This window comes from Mustela nigripes, chromosome 4 (genome assembly GCF_022355385.1).
Source record: "Mustela nigripes isolate SB6536 chromosome 4, MUSNIG.SB6536, whole genome shotgun sequence".
Classification (NCBI taxonomy): domain Eukaryota; kingdom Metazoa; phylum Chordata; class Mammalia; order Carnivora; family Mustelidae; genus Mustela; species Mustela nigripes.
In genome coordinates, this window is record NC_081560.1 from 10,336,997 (window position 1) to 10,362,910 (window position 25,914).

General features: G+C 39.7%; 1 protein-coding gene across 1 annotated transcript in view; it reads left to right on the forward strand.

Annotated features, from left to right (window-relative positions):
• TPK1 (thiamin pyrophosphokinase 1) overlaps positions 1 to 25,914 on the forward strand; it is a 335,002-nt gene that overhangs the window by 226,363 nt on the left and 82,725 nt on the right. The window contains exon 8 of the mRNA XM_059396203.1: positions 21,647 to 21,758. Coding sequence (XP_059252186.1) covers positions 21,647 to 21,758 — 112 coding nt within the window. The remainder of the gene's footprint in view (positions 1 to 21,646; positions 21,759 to 25,914) is intronic.

A 25,914-nucleotide genomic window follows, 5' to 3' on the forward strand; every position in this document is an offset into this window, starting at 1 on the left:
GCTTGGGACAGAGGCTTCCAGCAGTAGACGGAGCTCAGTGTCTCACTTGGAAACGGGCTAGCTGGACGTTCCAGTCCGGCTCTCACCCCCTCTTGGTGTCTCAGCTAAGAATGCCTGTCTGGTTCCGGCTGGAAATCTGCCACAGGTACTTCCTGCTGCTGGGATCGCCTTGGGTGCAGCCGACACTGTTGGTGGCTCAGCGGGAGTGTCCTTCTACGTGTGACGAGGACTGCCACCTTGAGTGTGTGCTGTCAGTAGTCTGCCACAGGGGTGTCCATTGCGCTGCTGGCCACAGCTCAGGACAGACCGTCCGGCATCTCCGGCAGTCACCCCAGTCTGCCAGTTCCATACCGTTCTTCAGCACCGATTGGCTACTTTTTGTTGAGGATTTAAGCATATTTGGATTTAAGCAAATTTTATAGGTATAATGAGTCCATTCTCATTATTTTCCTAACTGCTATACAAAGTGTCCTATCTTTGGCCAGGGTGGGGGAGGAGCATATTCAGTTTGGCTCCTGAATGAATCCCTTTGGCACAAACCCACTCGTCTTTGATAACTTTCTTCCTTTCTCTTTTATGGTATGTTCCCAGCTCATCTTGCCCATTTCCCAGCTGAGTTTTGGAATTTCTCCAAAAGGCTATTTTACTAAGAAATAAGAATTAGAGACCATAATCTGGGCATTAAAGGGAATGCTTGTAGCTACTAAGTTGATTCACTTGAGAAAGCTAGGATTGTGGGGTTTTTTGGTTGTTGTGGTGGTAGGTTTTTTTTTTTTTTTTTTTTTTAAACAGTTAACATGAGTTTGTATTTCTACTTTCCTCTCACACATACACTTTTGATGAACAGAGTTTTAAAATCTGGATGTTTTAAAAGTGGATGAAGTCCACTTTATCTATTCTTCATGTTACAGGCTCTGCTTTTGGAGTTTTGTCTAAGCAATCTTATCTAGCCTAAGATTGTAAGAGTTTCCTTTTATGTTTTCTCTTAAGAAGTTTTATAGTTTTAGGTTTTACATTAGAACTGTGATCCACTTTATTTTCTGTATACATGTAAGGTAGGACAGCATTCCTGCATTTGCATGTGGATGTCCAGTTGTTCCAGCACCATTTGTCATAAAGATATTCTGTCTGCACTGTATTGCCTTTACACCTTTGTCAAAAATCAGTTATCAGGGGCACCTGGGCAGTTCAGTGGGTTAAGCCTCTGCCTTTGGCTCAGGTCATGATCTCAGGGTCCTGAGGGGGATTGAGCCCCACATCCGGCTCTCTGCTCGGGAAGCCTGCTTCCCCCTCTCTCTGTCTGCCTCTCTGCCTACTTGTGATCTCTCTCAAATAAATACATAAAATCTTTTTTTAAAAAATCAGTTATCAGTGTACATGTGGATCTGTTTCTAGCCCCTCTGACATACTACACTGACTATAGTTCGTAAGTCAGGGCTTCAGTGATGGAATGCAGTGCAATGAATAGTTTTTTTCATGTGTCTTTTTGTGTCTTTGCCAGTGTATCTTTTGGATAGATCCCTAGAATTGTGGTCCGTGGCTCAGAGCATCTGGATGAAGCCTGTTTGAAGTGCTCCACCAGAAGGGTTGTACGAGGTAGTGATAAGAGGACCCACGACCTCTCAGCCTATCTATCTAATACGTGGGGCGTAATATTCCAGAAGAGTCTGAATTTGTATTTCTCTTGCTATCAATAGGACTGAGCATATTTTTATATTTTTAAAAGCTGTTCATTCTTTTTCTCTGGACTATCATCTTTCTATGAAGTTGTTGGCCTAATTTGCTTCTATTATTGTTGGAACTTCTTTTCATGTTAGTAGTATGACCCCTTGATCTATAATGTAAATCGCATATACTTTTTTCTTATTTCTGATTTTATTTGGGGATTTGTGTGTGTGCATTTTAAATAAATGATTTTTTTCACAGTTTCCTTATTACCATTGTATAATTATATATTTTATATACTTGTATATAATTTGTATGTAATTATACATTTAGTTTCTCCTTTCACAATCTGCATTTTCCCCCAAGACTCCCTGAACCTCCTAAATGGTTCTTTAAATTTGCTGACAGGAAAGTTCATTCTTTGTGTTCTTGGTAAAGTTCTGTAGGTTTTCACAGATTTCACCATTACAGTATTATGCGTTACACGTTCACCATCCCAACCGTCCCCTGGGCTTTCCCTTTTCACTGACCCCCCCCCTTCCCCCACACCCTAGGGAACTGCTCATTTTTTACTATTGATATAGTTTGTGGCTTTTCCCAGATGTCACATGATTGGAACTGTACGGTGTGTAGTTTTCCAGAGACTGGTTTGTTTTGCTTAGCATTGTGCATTTCCTCCTTGTCTCTTCTGATTATCTTTTTACTCAGCATATTTTCAAGATCTGTCTGTGTTGCCATATATATATATCTGTTCTTTTGAAATTATTCACAGCTCTGTATGTTGGACATCTAGTATATTTGCCCTCCCACTCTGCATACTGGACTCTAAATCGCTTCCAAACCTTGCATCCCTCCAACCCCGCCCTGCTTCGCCACCCAAATAATGGTGGATTGAGCCCTCACGTATGTACCCTTATGGACCCGTGCGAGCCTTTCTTCAATGCATCTGCAGTTAGAAGAAGAATTGCTCATAGGACATAGGTTTACTTTATTTAACTAGTTTGACATTGCCCTCTAGAATGCTGCCTTTACCCAGCCAGTAGTATGTGAGGGTTTTTTATTTTTCTTGTGTTTAAAGATTATTGCTATATCCTCACCAACACTTCACATTATCCAAATTTCTGGATATAAAGTGTATAGGAATCAAGTGTATCTTGCTGTGTTCACTTGTATTTCTGTATTGACTAACGTAATGAGTCTGAGCAACTCATCACGTGCTTGTTATTGTTCTTTTTTTTTAAAATGTAAGAAGTATTTGTGTATTTTTGCTTTGAGAGGTTTTAGGGGGTTTTGTTTTTACTTATTTTAATTCTAGTGTAATTAGCATACAGTGTTGTATTGGTTTCAGTTGTAAAGTACAGTGAGTCATCAGCCGGGGCCCATCAGGACAAGCATACTCCTTAATCCTGCTTGTTAGCATTAACTCATTTTTTCTGTTGGGGATACTGTCAGCTTTTTATTGCTGTGTTTCTTATATATTTTTAAGATGAATCCTCTGTCAGTTTTGAACATTACACAGTGTCTCTTCTCATTACATCATCTGTCTACTAGCTTTGTCGAACAGAGTAAGCAGTTTGGTCTGGGGCTTGGTGGACAGTGGTACCATTTACCGACAGGCTGAAAATATGGAGGGACAGACTGTGGGTAGAAACCAAGTCTCACTGGACTGCGTTAAGTCAGAGATGCCCACTGAGCCTTCAAATACGAATCTTGAGTAGGCAGTTAAATATCTGACTCTGGAGTGAACGTTAGATTTTGTGAAGTCTCAATATTTTATATTGTTCTCATTATTCCTTGAAGATTTTCTTTTCTTATTTTAATTTATTTTTTTAAAATCTGGAGCTCTTTAAAGTTTTGGAGAAAATTTTTATTTAAGAAATTGGATTTGAAAGTACTTTTATTTGTATCATAGTAGTAGTTTTTTGCACTATATATGTCATTTTGACCATAATTTCACTTTTTTCTAATTCCAAATACTTAATCTATGTAGCATTGTGGTATAGTTCTAACCCTACTCGTCCTATGGCCCCCTGACTCTCCTGTCTGGTTTCAAGGGCTCTCTAGATCTATTTCATAGAACATTTACTATTCACTGTATAAATGATTTTTCCTCCATTTCACACTGAAATTATAAGAAATAACTCAAGGTGACTCTCATCTTTAAATTGAAAATGAAAAATAGTTTTGAAGCAAATCTGTAATATGTTCGTGGGATTTAGTTATCAAGTATTGAGCATTCTAGTTTTAGGGCCATCTTCCATGAGAAAACACATAGCCATGGGTATGCAGATGTGTGTCTTTTTAAACATGGAAACAGTTTTTACCTTAGGATTATTATTTTTAAATGCAAAACCTTAATTATTAAATTCTTTTTTGAATAAAAACAAGACACTTTACAGTTCTTGCCAGAAAATTATCTTTGGCAACTTCTGAGCTTGCAAATGACAGAAAAAAATATTTGAGTCAAACAATAATGCTAATGTACTTTTTCTTTTCTCTTGAAGGCTTACTCACAATGGTTATTCTAGATTGCTCCAGATTATAATTTTTTACAAGATTTATTTTTTTACTTTCATAAAATAAGTTATTTCTATTATACACAATTGTATATCTGTCTATTATATATCTCTTTATGAACCATAACAATTCATTATCACACATACATGTATTTTAAGTAAAACTAATCCTTTTGGTTGTTGCAAATAATACAAAGAATCTAATTAGGATATGCAGTTATTAACATAAATCCATGGTTTTATACCTTAAGATACCTTCACAGTTTACTTTTTATTATTTAGGAAAAAACTACATTATCTTAGCTATTGAAGTGTATAGAGATGACATTTCTTTGAACAGGGGATGTGTGACCATCCTTGAGGAGCCAAAACAGGGAAAATCTTTCTTTTAGGTACCCCCCCCCCAAAAAAGCATATATTGCTGAGCCGAGCACTCATAAAAATGACTGGTGGTACTTACAGGCATCATTCATCAGACTTACATTTTAGAGGGGAAAAAAAATCTCATTATCCACTCCATATTCATTTAAGTTTTAAGTGCTTAGAAGACTTGTCATAACCTAGACTTAAGGTCTGAAATGGTAAATCTTGACACGTCTCCACTCCAGCAGCTCCTCCAGGCACCGCTAGATCTCTGAGCGCCCCCACCTACGGGAGCTTTCCATTCTGTTCTGCCCTGGTTCTTGCCCACTCTTTTCCCATCACTCCGCACTTTGTAATGTTATTAGCTTCTGCATCTTCCTTTATTTCAAAACTAGAAGCATCTAAAAGTTTCCCATTCGGTAAGAAATGCCAGAGGAATATATTGGGCATGTTGCACTTGCATTAACACACTTAATCACAACGGGCAAGTGAAGAGTACTTATATTATATTCAGTTGGGCCTAGAGAACCTGATCTCTGTGAGGCTGTAAAACATGATATTCACCTTAATTTTGTGTTCTTTGTGCAGAGCCCAGCGCTCTTTCTCTCTGCCATAGCATGCCGGTTTCTCATAGAGCAGAATTACTCTGACTTTTTTAATTGATTCTGTTTTAGTATAGAAGTCTGGGCTGGGAGAGAAAGGACTGGAAATATTATGTATTCATTAGTATCCGAGAAGTGGCAGGTTAAAATGAGCTACTTAGGTTTAAAAGCATATGTGTCATATATATCGTTCATTCACTTGCAAAAGTATGTTATTTATGTTAACATTTAGATGCTAGCTTTCCTCATTTTAGGAAGGAGTATCTATCTTTCCTTTCAGAATGCTTTTTTTCCTAAGTTATTTAAAGAATAGAATCAGGTCATTTATTAATACTCAGAGCTACTAAGGCATCAATCTTCAGCTCTCAGAAGGAGGACATAAATAGAACCAATTTTAATGGGGGCGGGGAACTGCCTGGTTTTAAAAACTGTCTTTTTATGCTATCTAATGTTACATTCTCTTTCAAGGAAAAGACAGAGGTTGGTAAGACAGTTCCTACAGGATGGGTCTTAATTTCTCTCTACTGTATACACGTGGCAGCCTAGCTCCTGTCACTTCAGTGATCGGTGTTTCTAAAAATTGAAGAATTCACTTTTTAAATGAGGAGTGTATTCAAAAATTCATTAGGGATTTAAAATAACCACAAAATTACATTTCCCCGGTAACTTCTTATGCCAGCTGTGGTGTCCATCTTGGAGTCAGAAGATGAGGTTGCAGATTTTGACTGCTTCTCAGATACAATGTTCAGACCAGCAGCCCTGTGAATTGTGGGATTATTGGAGGTTTTATGATGTAAAATAAAGCTGGGCAATTAGGGCATTTTTACGACAAATAATGATTTGGTCATATTGGTTTTCCTCTCGTGTGATGGCCTCAACGCCCACTACTTCGTCTGTTTTCACAGCAGCCTGGAGGTCCTGAGGAAGTGATGTCACACTGCCATGTAGACTGGCCTTAGAATGGAGACTGAGGCTGGAAAGGGGCGGTGTAGACACAGGTGAAACTATATTAACATGTTTCTTATAAAAGCACCACATGGAAATTGTAATATGTCTTCTGTCTCTTGTTTTCTCTGTTGGCTTATCATAACAAATAATAATTAAGGATGAGCAACAGAGCCCCTGTCCTGATACAGACACACTGTTCCCACATTAAATCTACGTTATCCCTTTCTGTTTGTTTGCCATGACAAAGTAATGATCCTGAGGTAGCTGAGATTTATTGGCAACTGTTCTAAGTGCTTCATGGATACTATTGACTTAACCCCTGCAGCACCTTTGTGATATTAGATAGTATCTCCTCAATTTTGCAGATGAGGGAATTGAGATATAAAGAGATGAATTCAGCTGTCCAAAGTCACATAGCCAATAAGTGGCAGAAAAGCATCTGATCCAGATAGTCAGACCTGAGTCTGTGCCAATCCCCACTGTGGTGTAACTGCTTCTCTTGACATTGTCGTTGCCGACACGATGATAGATATAAGCTAAAACACAGTGGCTGACAGCGAATGCCAGCATACTCATAAAAGCAGTCATCTGGATGGCTATTAATAGAACTGTATTAACTTTTATTAAGATAAACAACTAAATGAGAAAGCATCATTGAATTATTGTCATAGTTAAGTAAAGATAATTCATTAATTGCAAACCTTGCAGATTAAAGATCCTGAGTTTTCAGCTATTTTTCACATGGGATTGTTTTCAGCCCTTTACAAGGTACATCAGTATATCTCAGAGAAAATGCCCAGATACTGTGGCTCAGATGTTAAATGCCAAATGGTAAAAACTAATGTTTACTAATTATGAGAATAAAGGCTTCCCATGACCTATTTCTTAATGTTCCCTGCAAAAAAGAATTACTGACAGAAAAAAAAATTAATATTTTGTCCTGACTTAAAAAAAAAAACAAAAAACCTCTCTTTAATGTTACTTGTTTATGATATGTAGCTGGTTGCATATACTTATCTATTTCACTTGCCATTGTGTCCTTGGCTTGTGTCTTAGTGTGCCCAAACCCCACATAGCTTGCACATTTTGAGTTTGGAACAACAAAGTCATGAGAGCATTAATCATGATAAAAAGTCACTAAGTCTGCGACAGTATTTCATTTGGATTTGGAGAATGAAAGAGAGGATATTAAAATGCCTGTGACATTCAAGAGAAGGACCTATATTTTTTGTAATCCCAGAGACTGTTTTCTTACAGATGACTTTAGGAATTAAAACCTAAAAACAACCTTTGTGAGCTGGTTTTTCTAAGCGCCGGCACTCAACAATGAAAATGCTATGCCTTTCTTGTCCAGGTCTAGAGGAAAAAAGTGCTATCAGTTATCTAGAATCTGATTTATGTCTTAAGAGAGTGGCTGCCACTCTCTGTGATTTCATGGAAGCCGGGTATCAAGGAGCAATTTTCGAAGAATTGAAAGCTGGTGCAGGGTTATGAATAAACTCGGAGAAGCTTTGACCTTCCCTGTCAAATGATAAGGCCATAAATATGTTGGTAATTCTGCTTTGTTGTGAGTACCTGTTCTTTTCCATCATTGTGGAGTTTCTAGGATACCATAAACTGGTACCAGCAAAACTAAGACAAAATTTTTTATTGTATAAAAAATTAGAAAAATAGAAAATGTAAAGTAGAGAATACAGGAAGCAGCCTCTTGTGTGTTGCTTCTGAAGTATGTCTGGCATTAGAGGATCAAGTTTTGGAAACTTTATAGTATTCAGAGCAAATTTAAAAATAACTATTTGGCGGGGGAGCGCCTGGGCGGCTTGGTCAGGTAAGCGACTGCCTGCGGTTCAGATGGTGATCCCAGGGTCTTGGGAGCAAATCCCCACATTGAACTCCCTGCTCAGCAGGGAGTCTGCTTCTCCCTTTCCCTCTCTTCTCCCCACCCCCAGCTCATGCTGTACTCTCTGTCTCTCACTGAAATAAATAAAATAACTATTTGGTCACATTTTATCATTTATTTGGATGATATTAAATAAATAACTTTGGGACAGGGAGTGTAAGATAGTTAATGTCCATTATTTTAATGCTTTTTTTTCTTATAACGCCAAATTCATTATGAAATTGGGCTCATTTTTGCTTTGATGTGGTCTTTTTAAATAATCACATATAGTACGGTGATTTTGAATGTATGAAATAATGTTTTTAAACAAAAAATGTTTTTCTGCTTGTATTATCTTAATTTCATTAAGATGAAATTTGATGATTGTTGGGGAATCTTTTGTGCCTCCAACTTCACTCTTCCCCTTCCCCGAGTTGGTAGCTTAAGAAAGAATAAAGATGAGGGAGAATCAGTCCCAATAACCCACAGAGAAGGGGGCAAAGAAGAGCTGGTAGTTGTCTTTTGGAAACCACTTACCATACTTCCACTTTTGTTTCCATGCACTCTTGTAAACAAAATATATGTGTGTGTGTGTGTGTATTTGCCTATTCTGTTTTATGGACATTAAAAGAAGTAGAGAGGGCACACGAAGAGAAGGGGGAAAGCAATGGAGATCTAAATAAAGCAATGCAGGCACAGGCACCCAGAAAGGGACAGCAAAGTTTGAGGGTGCATTAGTCATCCATTGCCGTGTAACAAATTGCCACAAACCTTGGTAGCCGAAAACAATAGTAAACATTTATTATATCTCAAGCTTTCTTTGAAGGTTTAGAATTTGGGCTTTTCTGGGTGCTTTAAGCTTGGGGGGGGGTCTCATGAAGTTCATTTGCCTTGGGCATCACAGTTCTAGGATTCCAAGGCAAATCATTCATGCATACATGGCAAGTTGGTGCTAGCTGGTTGGGAAGAGGGATAGCTTCATCCCTCCCTATATGGGCCTCTACAGGGCTGTATGAATGTCCTTATGACTTGGTGACTGACTTCCCCCAGAGCAAGTGATCTATAAAAGCCAGCAAGGGGGCAGCTGTCAGACTTGTTAGGACCTAGCCTAGAAGTCACACACCAACACTTCTTCAGTACCCAGTTGATATACAAGCTTGTCCTGTTCGCTGTGGGGAATCACTACACAAAGACATAAATACCAGGATGCAAGGTTCATTGGGTGCCATTTTGGAGACTGACTACCACCGAGAAATATGAAAAAGAGATACATGAACTCGCAGACTTGTATGAATGGGAAAGGATGAAAGATTAGGTGGTTCAGTTATGAGGATGATTGTTGTGCAACACAATTTGTGAGGCGAACGTGATGACCACTACACTACGGAAACAGCACACGTGATCTGTGACAAATGTGAAGACTGCCGTATTCCTTACACTGAAGGTGTTCCTTACTGCAGACCCACTGCATTGCACCCAATATGCCTCCCTGGGCCTTCAGGATAATCATCTTGACAGCACAGAATATAAAGCGAAGCTTCATTAAAGCATGATATGTATCTAGAAATCTTACCATATCAAAAAACTATCCACTTTTCCCTGCAAAAATCAGTACTTTCAACTTTCTTACACTGAAGACTCTTGCCTCATCTAAGAGGTACCAAAATACTGTAACAGTTAAGATGATGGTCTGTCTAGCTTAAAAGGTATATTTATGACAACATTTTACCAACACACAATATATAATGGGGTACTTTTCAGGTTACTTTTAGCAGACAAAATTATCCTAACATTGTTGACACGAAAAATGAGAGGCAAGTAAATTGACTGCCTAAAATTGAAAGTAATGCGTTGTTTGGTTGCCCGTTTTAATCCTTTTAATAATAGTGAATGTTTATAGAGCATTCACTCTGTGGCAGGCACTATTCTAAGTACCTCACATATCAAGTCATTTAATCCTCAACAATCCTTTTGTTCTGGTTTTATAGATTAAAAAAATGAAATACAAACATGGTGAAAAGGGATTTAGATCCATGAAGTCTTTCTTCAGCACCTGTGCCCTGAACCACAGTGCTGTGCATAGAACAGGCTCCCTCCGGCTAGCTCAGAACCTAGATTCATTAATAATGACAACATTTCTCTCAGATCCACTCCATGGTCAGAACCTAAAGCCTAGCTCTACTTCTCAGGGCTAGAAGGGGGAAATGGAAAGCTTCCAGAAAGCTAGGAGTGTTTGTCTCGACGGTCAGTGTGGAGGTAGGTAGGTCTGAGTTGACTTTGTCAGAGGATCACTGTAGATGCTGATTTGAGAATAAGCTCTATTGGGACAAGGAGAGATCTTGTTATGGGGCGTTGGATAGAGTGGTAGTAAAAGAAATTATGAGTAGTGATAGGAATCTGGGTATAATGAGAAAGAGAGCCAGTAGGATTTACTTATGGGTGTAAGAAAAGAGGAAAAACTTTTTGCCAAAGCAGTTGGAAAGATGGAGTCCATATCAACTCCGATAAAGATAGGGTAGGTTTGAGGTCAAAGATCAGGGTGTATCACAGGGACAGCTGGATGATCAGGAGCAGAGTTAGAGAAGTCTCAACTAGGGATAAAAATTGGGGATTTGCCAAGATCTAGATGGCTCAGCTCACAAAGGGCATAGCTAGATCTTTTGGACAAGTGGATCTAGCTGAGACAGAGACGGAGCCCTAGGATCTGGAGAGAAGAGGAAGACACAGCACAAGAAATTGGGGGTGAAGAGGGAGAGCCAAGAGTGTGGTGGTCTGCAGGCAAAGGAAAGATGGTATGTCAGGGGGGAAAGAGGAATAACTCATTGTGAATTCTACTGGAAGGTGAGGACGAATAACTGGCCATTGGGTTTAACAATTTGGAGGTCATTGGTTATCTTGATGAAAGCAAATAGGGAGGTATAAGCAAAAGTTTAACTGGAATGAATGCAAGAGAATTGGAAGCGAGGAATTGGAAATAGTGAATTAGTAAGCAGTAAATCTACGAGTTTTAATGTAAAGAAGATCAAAGACAGGACAGTGAGGGTGGTAGCTGTCACATAAATTAGAGGTTGAGAGTAGTTATCACGGAAACGGATGAGCTCAGTGCCCCCTTTCCGGTAAATATTTATTGTATTCCTACTAAATGTCTAACAATGTACAAAATTTTAAAGATATAAAAATGAATAAGACATGGCTTCTCTCCTTGAGGTGTTTACGTTCCAGTGAGAGAGTTAGATGTAAAATAGTATGCTATGGAGTCTCATGTGTGTGCAGGTATCCAGGTTGCGGGTTCAGGGAGGGCCCTGGAGAGGAATGATAGAGAAGGTGATGTCTGAGCTGCGTCTTGGGATTTGCACCATCTGAGTAAAATCCAGCTGCTTCCGATTACTATTTTAGGATCTAGGGGAGAAACAAAATTGTCCTATTGGTTCCTGACTGAAAGTAGCCAAGTCTTAAAAATTACTTTAGTGTGTTAATTTCCTTAATCTTAGTCCAGTCATTGGTTTGCTTGCACTGTTTTTTGTGAACTTCCGGAAAACTTAGTAGCATGTTTTGAAAACACCAATGTATGCCCCAAACATTCTTATCAGCATCCTCCCTATATTTAGCCACTAACAAAGGACAAGTAAATGAACAAGGATGTGTAAATAGAATGAGGAATGTCGAAGATAAGTGGATGAAGTCAAGGAAGATAGATGTTCATTCGCTTATTAATTCCTTCATTTATTGTTCATGTATTTGTTCTTTATGATGAACTTTGGACAGGGTCATACAAAAGCTTAACTTGGACAGTGAATATAGGAAAAAATAAAAATGAGAGGAGGAGCAAAGGAATGACATATTCTGGCAGGCTTTTGAAGTTAGAAGCCCAGAAAAACATGATAATATAGTAAAAAAGTAGATTTTAAAATGATGCCATACTGAGGTGTAGACCCCACCTTTCCCAGTTACTAGTTGAGTGATCTTGAGCAAGCTAATGACTGTGCGTAGTCTGTGACCTCCGAGTAGTAACTCTACCACTCAAGCTTGTTGTGGGAACTATGGGCACCACAGTGGAATGTTAGGACGTAGCCAATATTCAAAAATTGCACGTCACTTCTCTTTTTCTTTAGCTGGAGCTTTCTCCTTATTTCTTCTAGTTTATAAAGTTTGGTAGTCATGCTGGAGTTTGAGATAAATAATTGCAGAGCATTCTTTCTCTCCCCTCTTCTTCGGGAGTACCAACAACATGCTATGAGCATTGTGAACATGAGTGGCGGGGGGGACAAAAACTAGACGCCCAACTCAGCATGCTGATCATCAGCCATGCTGCATCTCTGCAACTGGAAACACTTCCCGGAATCTATTCAGACAGGATAATGAATAGGATCCTTCCAGAAATTCTGTCCTTCTCTTCTGCTCTCCTTCCAGTCCTACTGACCTGCAGCTTCTGGGAGAAGAGAGACAAGAGTACAGGTGGGGTTTGTTGAGCCTGACGAAAGGGAGAGGTCGGTTAGAGGAGCGTGTTGGTGCCTGAGTGATGTGGGGAGCTCTGTTGTGACTCTGCATACAGCTGTGTTATAGAGGGAAGGTTGGGGGCGATGGATGATACAAGGAGGAAAGCTGAAGCGTATATTGCAGTGCTGCTATTCTCATCAACCCTTGACCAATTATGAGAGAATTTAAAAACTAAGCCAGTGGATTTAGAGGCCGAACTGAATTGTATTTAAATTGTTTGCTTGCACAGAAATAAAAAAAAAAAAAGTGTCTTAGGGACACCTTTGTGGCTCAGTGAGTGAAGAATCTAACTTCGGTTCAGGTCATGATGTCAGGTGTCCTGGGACCAAGAGCCCTCCCTCCCCCATCAGGCTCCCTGCTCAATGGGGAGTTTGCTTGGCCCTCCTCTTCCTCTGCCCCTCCTCCCATTCATATGCACGTGTACTCACTGTCATGCTCTCTCTCTCTCTCTCTCTCTCTCAAATAAATAAAATCTTAAAAAAAAAAAAAAGAAAGAAAGAAAGAGACGCTCGTGTTACCTTAGTAGTAGGCTCAATTCATATTGAGCATTTTGAAAACAAAGAATTGCATTTTGGATGTGATGACTAGATAAGAGACCTCAGAAGTTCTTAGAACTTTCCTGAAATTGATGGTCAAAGTTCGTGTTATACCCCTATAAAGAAGGAAAAGATGTGGTATACACACACACACACACACACACTGAAATATTATGCAGCCATCAAAAATTGAAATCTTGGTATTTGCAATGACATGGATGGAACCTAGAGGGTATTAAGCTAAGTGGAATAAGTCAATCAGAGAAAGGCAATTATATGATCTTGCTGATATGTGGAATTTGAGAAACAAGACAGAGGATCATAGGGGGAGAGAGGAAAAAATGAAATGGCACAAAACCAGAGAGGGAGACAAACCATAAGAGACTGTTCATCTCAGGAAACAAACAGGGTTGCTGGAGTGGAGGGGCGTGGGAGGGATGGGGTGCTGGGGTGATGGACATTGGGGAGGGTATGTGCTATGGTGAGTGCTGTGAACTGTGTAAGACTGATGATTCAAAGACCTATACCCCTGAAAAAAATAATACATTGTATGTTAATTAAAAGGACAATTTTAAAATAGGGGAACTTTTTTTTTTAAGTTTACTAAAAACTAGAGTTTTTATAAAGCAAATGAAAATATGATTCTTCTCATGAAGACAAATTAATGCTCTATGAAGGTTTAATGTAAAATGCTTAAAGAAAAAAATTTCCTTTTCTCCCTTCCCTCTAATACTTTAGATTGGTCTTAGGAGTAATCACATTTATTCTCCTTCAAAAATTACTGGGTCAAAGTTCCTAGGATTTTATAAAATAAAAAGCAGAGAAGAGTGGAGGGAAAACTTCTGTTCCATTTAAATTTGGACGACCTGATAGAGGAAGAGCGAGTAAATCAATTTGTAACGTGAATGTTGGAAGTCCTGTTCTTGGCACCTTATATGTGGTATCTCACTTAGCCCTCAAAACAACCCAGTGAGGTAGTATTGTAAATCCCATGTTACACACATAAAGTGTGTACTCTGTATACACCTTGAAGTGTATTTTGAGTACTGTTGGCAAGTGCTTATAATTATTGGTGGTGCGTGCCTCTGTCCTGGTGTCCAGTTAGGCAAACGCTATCTACACAAAGAAGTCTACATGTGTGTACTGAGTTCTTTGAGTTCAACTAAACAATCCCTCATGTACTCAAGCTTTGATAAAGATTTTACTAAGCATATTGACAATTTTTATCAATACATTTGGCTCTAAGCCATTGATCAATCAGATATTTATTAGTCACTTAATATGTTTCTTCCATTGTGCTGTAAATCCAACAGAAATAAAAGGCAGCGGTCTTTGCCTTCAAATCCATTCTGTTCTTTTAAAGGATACAACATGCATCTGTGTGAGACATGCAGTATGGTAACAAAATGCTAGTATAAAGATGGTAGCCATTAGAAGCAAGTCATCTGTGTTAACTAAAAGTCACAAGGAATTTTCATAAAAGAGTGGAGCTTGCCCTTTGCTCAGAAGTTTGTCCAGGTTAACAAACTTGCTGGAGAAACAGCATAGGAATAGCAGAACATGGGCAATCCTGATTATTCTCATCTGAAACTACTTGAAAATTCCGCATTCACTCTAACTCAAAATACATGTTTTGGCATAACCTATCCTGTTAGAAATGCTTGCTTCTGGGCTAAGTATTATCTTTAGAAGTCATCATTTGAAATGTCTGTAGCTTTGGGTGGAGCCAAGAGTAGGTTTCTGACACTCGAGCATGAGGGCACTCACCAGATGTCTCCCCTGACTGCTATAAAGGCGGTGGGGGGGGGGGGGTAGGGTTAAGACAGAATGGAAGCAACATAAAAAAGCATCAATACAGAGTGACAGAAAATATTGGATGACTATTAGTTCCATCAGTTTTATTTTGAAATAGCTAGTGTTAGGCATTAATGAGGAAATTATCCTATCATAATATTCTACTATCTCTAGCAATAGTAGGTATTTCATAAATATTTTTTAATTTTGAATTAACAAACTAGCTTAACTAGCATGCAAGAGGCATTCTTTTGAAAACCAGTATTGTCATTAATCTTTTAATCAGAGAGTAAGTCTACCTCATGTCAAAACATACAATTTCAGCCTGAAGTTATCTAATAATTTCCAATAGAAAAATCAGGCAGAGATTCTTAATTTCAGAACACATTACTGAAGTGTTCTGGCTGTGGAAATATTAAACCAATATATTATAATTTTGGATGGAGCGTATAATTCCGAATTAGTATTTCCCTACATGGGTTTCTTGAAATGCGGATTCCATGGGTAATTATGAGGTGTTATTTGAGGGCAGGAGGGGGATCTGTAGTCAGGTAAGTTTAGGGAAGCTCTCACGCAGGTAAACAGCATTTCTTCGCTACAGAACTACCTAGAACATCTAATCATGCTGGAGCGCATTGTGACTTCAGGAAGAGAATCTTTCCGATCTTACCAGATCCTGGGAGTCTTGCTCTTTGGAATGCTCTTTGGAAAATGTGCTTCTGCTGTGGTCGGAAACTCTAAATCTATCTACAGGGAAGCTATTAGGGAATTTTCAAAAGGAAATATCTTAAATAAAATATGTAAATATATTTATATGTAACATTAATTCTTTACAGACTACTTTGAGTAAAACCAGCACACTTGTGTTTTGAATTCTGCACTTGTGAAGCAGAATGAAAGTAGAGATACAAGCCTTCTAGCTCTGAGATGTTACAGCTACAGATTCACTGTGGTAGCAGGCGTCGGTGGTATAGTGGTGAGCATAGCTGCCTTCCAGATTCACTGTGGAGGCCATTGCTCTCGCGAGTACTCTCGGGCCCATGAACAGTCTCAGCACGAAAGTGCACCATTGCAGAGGTCTGTGTTTGCGTGAGAGGGGCAGCCTCTTTTCCTGGCAAGTACAATGCAAGTATCTCCATCCACACCTTTCCCTGTCCCTTCCTGCAGGCTGTTTAATTTCCTGCAGTGTTTGTTGATAAATTTTTAAGTATCTGGACAAACTAACAAAAAATGAGCTATCAGAGGTTATCCTGTTTCATCGGTGTGCAGTGGTGTTTCATTCATACTGGGTCCGTGTGCCAGAAATCTTAGCTGCAGGTAGCCACGGGGTGTGAGTGCGGCATTAACAGCCATCTGATGAGTGGTCATCCACTTTATAACTGGTATGGGCACCTGCTTCCTGAATCTTCTGCACTAAATAGAAAGCACGTTTATCTTCTTCCTGGATTCGACTGCTTTTGAATGGTCTTGTTAAACTGCGACATATTTTGTGAGATCCACACAAAGATCTCTTGCCATGAAACTTGGCATAGTTAATTGTATTTAACGATTTAGAGAAACAATTGTGATGGCTTGTTGATATATTTGCAAAAGCAAAATCTAGGGTGAACTTCATCTAATCTCTCAGTGGCATCATAGTCATTTGCAAAGAGGAAGCATAATACAAAGTGACGGTGGCTTCTTACCCTTTCTTTAGGTATCTGTGTATGTTTTGCTCTCAGTTGACGCTGCAGTCTAGCAAAAGTGATTTTATGATGCTGACTGCCTTTAACATGCTCATAAGTATGATTTCCAGCACGGGTGCCAAGCAGTAACTCTGCTACCTTTCACTAAATTACAATTTCATACCTTATTGAGGTTGTTAATATGTTAAAAATAACCACAATTGGAAAAGCAAACTGTCTGATTGATTTTTGCCCCATCTTTACTATATAGAACTGCCTTTGACTTCAAAGAGTTATCTTAGCTCAGAACAGGGGACAAAGCAGGAACTTGTGCAATGATTCATGAGAGTAGATGGAAGTCAATGATTAGTTCATGTGCCTCTAGACTCCAGTAATGGCATAAATCTTTAGGGAAGTTCTTTAGTGTCAGGCTGTATGCCTGCCTGTGTCAAATCACATATAGGCTAGCATATATTATGAATTGAGAAATCTGAGGAATGAACAAAAATTCCTTTTGTTGTTCATTTTTTAAAAAACATCACACTGACTGAAGATACAGGAGAAGAGCATAATATTGTTCACCTTTAACCATACAAAGTTAAATCTGCATATTTATAAACACTAAGACTGTTCACATATGGCTAAACATCTTATTGGAACAAAAGAAAAAATATTAATTGACTGCAGGCTGAAACCTATCTGTGACTTCTCAAGTTCACAAACTAGTTTATTCCCAGGTTAAAAATTTTAAGGTGTGTTGAATGTTAACATAATGAGGAAGGCAATGAATATATAGCAAGCCTCGAAAAGAAAGCTTACCACCGTGTCATTTAAATCAGTGGATTTTATAACAGCATCCTCTCCCTGGGATAATAAAACTTAACATGTATATGTGCTGTTTCCTTTGCATTATATGATGCAAGTTGAAGAATCTTCTCTTAGGGACTTAATGTCTACCAGTTGAGAAATCATTCCTCACTTCCTTCACCATTCTTTTTTTTTTTTCCTTCTTAATTTTAAATTCCAGTGTAGTTAACATAGTGTTATATTAGTTTCAGGTGTGCAATATACCGATCCAGCACTTCCATACATCACCCAGTGCTCATTATGAAGAGTGCACTCCCTATCCTCCTCGCCTGTATCACCTCCAACCCCTCCCCACCCCCACCCAGCTCCCTCACCCTTCTCTACAGAAGTTAGCTAGAACACCAAGCATACTAATGTGTTTAGCTAACCACGACCAAACTGTCACATAGACCACAAACAGGGAGGAAGGCCTTCAGTCAAAGATAGGGATTAACTATAACACACTAAAAATAAGGACAAGGACACACAAATCCCTCTTTGATAAGGAATGAAGTCCCAGTCTCTAACAGTGGGCCCCCTTGTCAAAGATGCTGCTACCCGAGACAGAGGTGGAGCCCTCTGGGCTGGGTGAGCGTTCCTGCCCTTCTGGTCCTGCCTCCCATCCACTGCTCAGGAGGCTGCGGGTTACCTGCAGCCCCTCTAGTATGCTCTGCTTTCTGATGCGGACCCGGGCAGGACAGCCCTTATAGGGCCAGGATCCACCAACGGGAAAAGCCACCACCACTTTCTATTCCTTTGCTACTTAAACCAAAGCACTCCTAAGGAAATCAGTTTCCACAACACTCCCTTTCATCCGAAGGAGGCTTTCAGAGTTTGTTAAAGTGTGTTATGTTTGCATCCGTGGATGATAATTTGTGTTATATTTAGCATCTATACCTTCAGAGTTATTTCTGTAAGGGAGAGTGGTAGGGAGAAGCAATGCTCAAACTCGTCTGACAAAGCTAGCCAATGTAAATCAACTGAGGGAAAAATTCTGTACAAAGAAATTAAGGCAGCTCATGGTTTAAACAAACAAAGCCCTGTTTTTTAGTGGGGGGGGTGGGGAAGCCACCTAAGTTGTAATGGTGCTGAGAAGCGGCTGCATTTTCTCTCGGTGCAGTACTGGGCTCCTGGCCGCCAGAGGTGGCACACCTGCTGTCCCAGCGCTGCCAGTCCCATTAAGGGATGAGAGACGGAGGGTCATGGAGAGACTTTTTTTCTTTTTAATTAGTAGACTATTCTTAGAATGGTTTTAGGTTTATAGAAAATTGAGCCAATTAGACAAAGTTTCCATATATCTCCTCTCCAACTCACAATTTCCCCTATTGTCTTACATTAGTGGGGGACTTGTGTGCAGGTGATGAACCAGTATTGTATATTATTATCTGTAAAAGCCCATAATTTACTTTAGGGCTCACTGCTTGTGTTATAGATTCTTTGGGTCTTGACAAATACATAAGTTCACGTGTTCGTCATGTCCCACAGAACAGCTTTGCTGCCCTAACAACCTCCTGCGCCCCACCGACCCACCCTGTCGCCCGACCCCACCAGTGAGTGTCCTGCCACCGAGTCACAGCTTTGCACGCGTGCACCCTCCACGGAGTTGATTTCTCTTCCCTCACAGGCAGCAGGGAACCCCTGGCCTACATCCTACCCCTGACTCCTCTGCACCTGATTGGGTCTCCGGTCAGTATCTTCCCCTTCCATGCAGTGATGACATTGTTCGCATGGACAGCTGCGTGAGTCACCTCTTGGACGCTGGCATGGAGGTTTGTGAGGGAGGCCAGAGACATTTCAAGTCTCCTTTCTCGGTCCCCTTTTTGGTCTTAGGCACGCTACCCATATTACCAGCTACTCAGGCCAGGAGCAATTTATAAATCCCTCCCCTTTAAAAGTCTACCCCTTGAGGCATTATTTCTTGATTCTTTTAGGATGTAACATGATGAGAAGGTGAGGGCCCCTGTGCTTTCTTCCACCCCCCGCCCGAACCCATGCCTTCTGACAGTGACTGCTTTTACTCCAAATATGTAAAATGTTTCCATAGCTGTAATAATAGTCTCTGTGCTTTGCTCTGAATTGATCTAAAACAACAGAGATCATTATTCAGGAAGAAGATTAGTTTTCATTTCACTCCTAAGTTTTTCCGTTGCCATGTCCCACTTATTCCTCTTACTTGAATTATTCTTCAGAATTATTAAAATATTTTCCTATTTTTTTCTTCAGAGGAGTCTAAGAATTTCTGTCTTGTATCACTTTGTATCTAAACAACATATTGTTCTTTTTATAAGATTTCAGTGTTGAGTCAGTTATGCTGGTTTGTTCGTGGCACATTATTATCTCTGGTCCAGGCAAGAATCCTCATTGGTTGATCCATTTGCCTTTAATTTAATCCATTTCCCTTTAATTCCTCTACCACATTCCCATTCTCCTTATTTTTCCCATAGACAGACGTGTTTGTGTGTGTGTGTGTGTGTGTGTGTGTACATATACACATACACATATATATATACACACACATATATATACATATATATTTAAATTTTTAACATCTTTTTAAATTTTGTTGTTAGAAAAAGTGTATTGATGTGTTTGTATTTATTTCAGCTTACATAGATGGGTTCTGTAATTCTTTTTAAAGAATTTATTTATTAGAGAACAAGTGATAGGGATGGACAGAGGGAGAGAGAGACATGTGCACACAAGAGGGCATGGGGGAGGGGCAGAGGGATAGAGAGAGAGAAAGAGAGAGAGAGCGCAAGCAGACTCCCTGCTGAGCTGGAACCCTGATGCAGGACTCAATCCCAGGACCTGATCCCAGGACCCAGAGGTCATGACCTGAGCTGAGGGCAGATGCTTAACTTACTGAGCCACCCAGACACCCCTGATGGGTTCTGTACTTTATCCCAATTCTGTTTCGTGTAGCATTGTTTTCACAGGGCATTGTGTTTTCAGTACACCCACTTTTCTCCCAAGTGTGTCTAATCCATCGCTTGGTGTTTGTCTACCTGTGTTGCCCATCTTTTCTTCCAGTCATGGGCATCAAGTTCAGATATATTTTATATTTTCTTTAAATGGTCTTTGTGTTTGAATATATTTAAGCACTCTTAATTGAATTTATGCCTTCTGACTGAGTGTTCAAATAGAAATGCATATTTATGAGTTGTATAGGTAGTAGAGATCTATATGAACTTGTGTTACAGTTCAAGAACTGATAAGTAATTTAGAGAGCTGTTTTCCTAATAAAAGCAATCCATTGACTAAAGACAAAGCCTACTCATACGCTGAGGTCTTCTGTGGAGCAGAGTAGGTTCCCAGAGCCCATAACATAATACAAAAGGCATACTTGGAATAAAATCCTGTAAAAGGTGGCATAAGTACCTTACTCTGGTAATGTGTCATATATTAAGCTTTCAAATAATATTTTATTAAAATAGAGAACATCTTTAACACCCTCAGAGTTACATGAATTATGGAAAATATCTTTTCTGTGTCATTATTGAATAGATGTGTGCCTTGGCATTTTCCCCATAAGGACTTGAGGTATCTTTCTATAAAGACCATATATTCTGAGGATAATGAATAGAATAGAAAAGTAATGGAAAGTCATTACTTTGTAGAAGAAGAGGAAATTTCCAAGTATTTTATTTAAAAGCAAATGCTGTAGCCTTGATTAAACATTACATTTAACGTTAACCTGCTTATAAACTGAAAACTTGATAACATGGTAAATTATATCAGTTTTCATAATCCAGATGGGAGAAGCATACTCATTCCTCAAGGTAGATACTATTTCCCAGTAGAGGTTCTCACTGAGAACTGAGCATCCTCTAGAGTAGCCATGGACATAGGAAGCAGATTAACCATTAGCAGGACTGACATTGAATTCTGAAAGCCAGAAGTCCACTTATAAGATAAAGTAGAGATTTTACTTAGGGAGAAATGTTTTATTTACACTTAAGCAAGTGTTTGATTAAAACCCTAGCATGTGGAATCGGTTTAATCTTTAGAATGAGCAAGTATAGCTGGGAGTACTGATTTTGCCCCCTTGTTATCTGTGTGGTCCTGGACACATGTAATCTCGGCAAACTGCAATTTTCTCATGTGTGAAAGTAACAACTAACAATAAACTACCTTGTAAAATTGTGGCTAGGATTAAGTCAGGTGGACATTCCTGGGATTATTCGGGACGTACTACTTAAATTTGTTATTAGGATTAAGTGTGATAACCCTGTGAAGTTCTGGCATGGCACCTGGTGCAGAGGCCCGGATCTTCAGTGACATTGATGTCCTGTCCTTTCTCTTCCCTCTGCTGATTGTCATTCCTTCTCTACTTCAGGGAAAGCACAAAATGCATGTAGATACCGGAATGGAAGGTGATTGGTGCGGCCTTATTCCTGTTGGACAGTCTTGCAATCATGTTACGACAACAGGCCTAAAGTGGAACCTCAGTAAGTAAAACCCTTGCACAAAGGGAGGTTTTCTTTCTTTAAAAAAAAAAAAAAGTGTGTATGTGTGTGTATATATATATATATATCTGCTGTTAGGTCAAAGGTAGTCTGTGTTTAACCTTTCTGTGAACTGCCAGGCTATCTTCCAAAGGAGCTGCACCATTTTGCATTCCTACCAGTGATGTGTGAGGCCTCCAGTTTCTCCCACAGCCTCACCAGCTGTTACTGTCTTTTTGTTTTGACACATCTTAGTGGATATGTGGTGGTATCTTATGGTTTTATTTGCTCCCCCGACCAGTGACTTATCATGTCAAACACCCTTTCATGTGCTTATGGGTATTAGTATATTTTCTTTGGAGTGATGTCTTCAGATCTTTTGCTTATATTTTAATTGTATTATTTCCCTTTTTAGTTTGAGTTGTAAGATTTCCTTATATATCCCAGAGTCAAGTCCTTTATCAGATACATGACTGGCAAATTAACTAAATTCATTAATTTAATTTTGATGAAGTCTGATTTTTTTTTTTCACATGGATTATACTTCTGGTGTTGAATCTAAGAATTCTTTGCCTAACCCTCTTCAAGATTTTGTGTTCTTGAAACCTTCTTTACATTTCTAGAGAAGCAGCTATTCTAACTAAAGTAGCAAGTTCTTTTCATAGTCAAACCTCTCAGATTGAGATTAGCTGCTTTTACTGTTTTAAAATGTTTCCCAGTGCTTACTAACTGTAATAGGTCCTAGTTATACTAAAACTGTCTGATTTGAAAGGAACAAAAATTGAGGTGGGTATTTTCATGAAATAAATGCTGATTCCACAATACACCATCAGGCTTGTGAAATAGGTCAGCTCTAGTCTCTTTAAGAATAATAATAATTTAGTCAAAGAGCTTTGGTTGAATGTCAAAGGGATTGTCTCCTGATTGACCACTTTCCTCTACTGTTACAAAAACCAAATTACGGAACCACGTCATTCTTTTGTAACATGTAAAACTCTTAGGTTCCCACAAGGAAATAAATATTTCAAGAAGTAAGTAATTTGAAGATAAAAAGATATTTTAAAAGACTTTTCTATGAACCAGTCCTGAAACAATTAGGGAAAACTAGAGATATTTTGAGGCAGATGTCTGGAGAGCTCATCAGAATTTGAAAGGACGGTGAGACAGATCTGCTGTAGTGCACAGAAATGTGACAGGCTTTGAAACTGTTTAGCTGAAACTGACATGAGCTCCTGTTAGAAACTTTTTTTTAAAACATTTCCAACCTAAAACAATTGTACTCTGTGGAGTTCCATTTGTTCCTGGGACCCAGTCTCGACACTGGTGACGTCCTTCTGGATGTGCCAGGGATCTCACTTCTCAGGGCTGGCACTAAGACCGGAGGGGCACTGAGCAGGGACGAGGGCTGCCAGTCCAGGCGTGGCCCTGCTTCCTTCCCCTGACGACGATGGGGAAGACTTGGAGTATTGCCCAGGCTGCTTCTGGGCTCGTTAGAACATCCTCTGATCCTCTGTGTCCCACGTAATACGCATGTCCTAATTCTAATTGTATAATAAAGTTGACCCTGGGAAGGGGCCCTTGGGCATGATGTGGTGTTTAATCTTACTGTCGGTGATGACTGTTTCATTCCTACAGAAATGCTACGCACTATTATTAATATATTTACGGATTGCTTTGACTTTTGAAAAAAGTATTTTCCCCTACAATTTTATGTAAAATATATAACTAGCAACTTAATAGAGTAGGCAAAGCCAGAGAATTGAGATACAGTGTTTCATCAGTTTTTTGTGGTGAGAGTGCTACCTAAGGGGGTCTCGTGATAGGTAATATTGTGTCACTAAAAAGTAGTAGTAACAGCTGGGAAATGAAGCAATGTCAACTTGAAAAGCAGTGTCTAGATTTCTTCCACGGAGAGGGCAGGATCCCCGCTTCACTCGCTGTCGTTGTGAAAGCAGAGCCCTAAGGTCAATGTCAGCTTGTCGGTCACACCCATGAAGTGACAGGTTGGCCCAGGAAGGAGAAAGGAGGTGCAGTAACTCAGCCAGGTGCTGATCGCTTCTTAGGTCAAGGAGAATATGCAGGTGCTCCTAGGGAAACCTATCAAAATCTCCCTCAGGGACAGGAGGGTGATCTGGCTGCCGTGTCTGTCACCCCACTGATCGCCAGTGTTGATTCGGCTGATGTGGCTGACTAGTCAGTTCCCGCCTTCCATCCTCACTGCGGCTCCTTGTGCATCCCTCCCGAAGCTGCGTGCTGGGCCATAGTGGATGACCTTCCCGACAGAGGACCGTTTTTCAGTCAGGATATAAGAGCTGCATTTCCCGCTAGGACCTCCAGACACTCAAGGTCCCTTTGCAGGAGAACGAACATCTCCCAGTGAGGTGCTGCACGTGCCTTTCTTTAGAAAACAAAAAGCAAAAACCCAAATCTCCCTCGAGGGGTCTGGAGTGCAGGCTGGCTCTCCCCCAGTCTTTACCCCCTCCAAAACATGATGCCACAGTTCGAAAACGAGCCTGATTTACCTGTTTCAATTTGCAGTATCTCTCATCACGTTCTGTCTTTAAAATAACTGTGAAAAGGTACCTCTGTACCCGTCACGCAGAAGTGAAACTCGACAGCTGGTGTTAAAGCTACTGATTCGACCATAGTTTAGTTCCCAGCAGTACACTGTGAACGTTCTGTGTCGTGGGTCTGGTACTGGCGCTTCTCTAGGCTCTGTTCCCTTGGGAGGAAAACAGCTGCATCATGGGGAGAAGCGTCTTCACCTTTACTGGGTCTGCCACATTGCTCTGACAGCGGGTACGCCATTGTCCACTCACCCAGGAGAATACAAGAGCTCCCATGCTCTGTGTCCTCTCGCAGTTCTTGGTATTGTCAGGTTTCATCAGATTTTTGCTGACCTGATACATGTCAGTGATATTTCATCACTATCTCCGGTTGGACTGAGGGAAGGCATCTTTTTGTAGTTACTAGCCGCGCAGCATTGGTTTCTTTTTCTGTGCATCACTTTCTTTTGCCCATTTAGCCATTGGATTATTTGTTTTTTTCTTATTATTAGAGGTTCTTCAGACCCTGATTATCTACTTCCTGGCTATACTTTGCCTTTTCCAATTGTTTATGGCATTTTTGTATGCACTGAGGTTAGTAAGTTAACGGAAGTCAAATGTATTCATCTTTTTCTTGGGGATTTGTAGTTTTTGTCTTAAGTCATCTTTCTATTCTCCAGTCATAGAGACGTTCTCACAATATAGTTCTAGTCTTATTTTTAGGTCTTTTCTTGCACCTGAAATTGATTTTTGTGTATGATACGGGCTACAGATCTGATTTTTCTCATCACTGATGATGAGTTGCCCTCGCACCATTTATCTTACTTTCTCCAACTGAAAGTTTTCATGTACAGGGGGAGAACTTGAATTTCTAGTGTCTTCTCTTGGCTTACACACTTCTTTCTATGCTCATCCCACACTGCTCTGAGTGGCTTTATCATAAATCCTCAAATATGGCTAATGGAGTCTCTCAGCTTTCTTCTTCCAGAGTTTTATGGTTATTCTTGGCTTTTTGATCTTCACAAATGTTGTGAACTTGACAAGGGTCATGCACACAGTTCTATTGTGAGTTTTACTGGAATTATTTTTCATTTATAGATAAATTGGGAGAATACAACAATTGAGGAAGTAAATTCCTGTATGTGATTGAGTTTTCCCTAAACATAATATCTGTCTCCATTTACTTAGAACTTTTTAACTGCTTTCAATAATGTAAAACTTTTGTCCAAAAGATCCTATACATCTTATATAAGATTTATTTCTAGGAACCCTATATTTTGTGTTGATGCTGTAAATTATACCTTTTAAAAACTTCAATTAAAAAAAAAAACTTCAATTCTCTGAGCTCCTTGGTGGGATATAGACAGACATCAAATTGGTTTAAGTATATTACATCAATATATTGCTGAATGCTCTCACTGTTTTGGGGGGGCGAGGGCAGAGGAAGAGGGAGAGAGAATCTTAAGCAGGCTCCACACATGTGGGGCTCCATCTCATGACCCTGAGATTGTGACCTGAGCTGAAACCAAGAGCCAGATCCTTAACTGGCTAACCCACCCAGGTATCCCTCTTTTATTGTTCCTAAAAAATGTGAGTGTAGATTCACTTGGGTT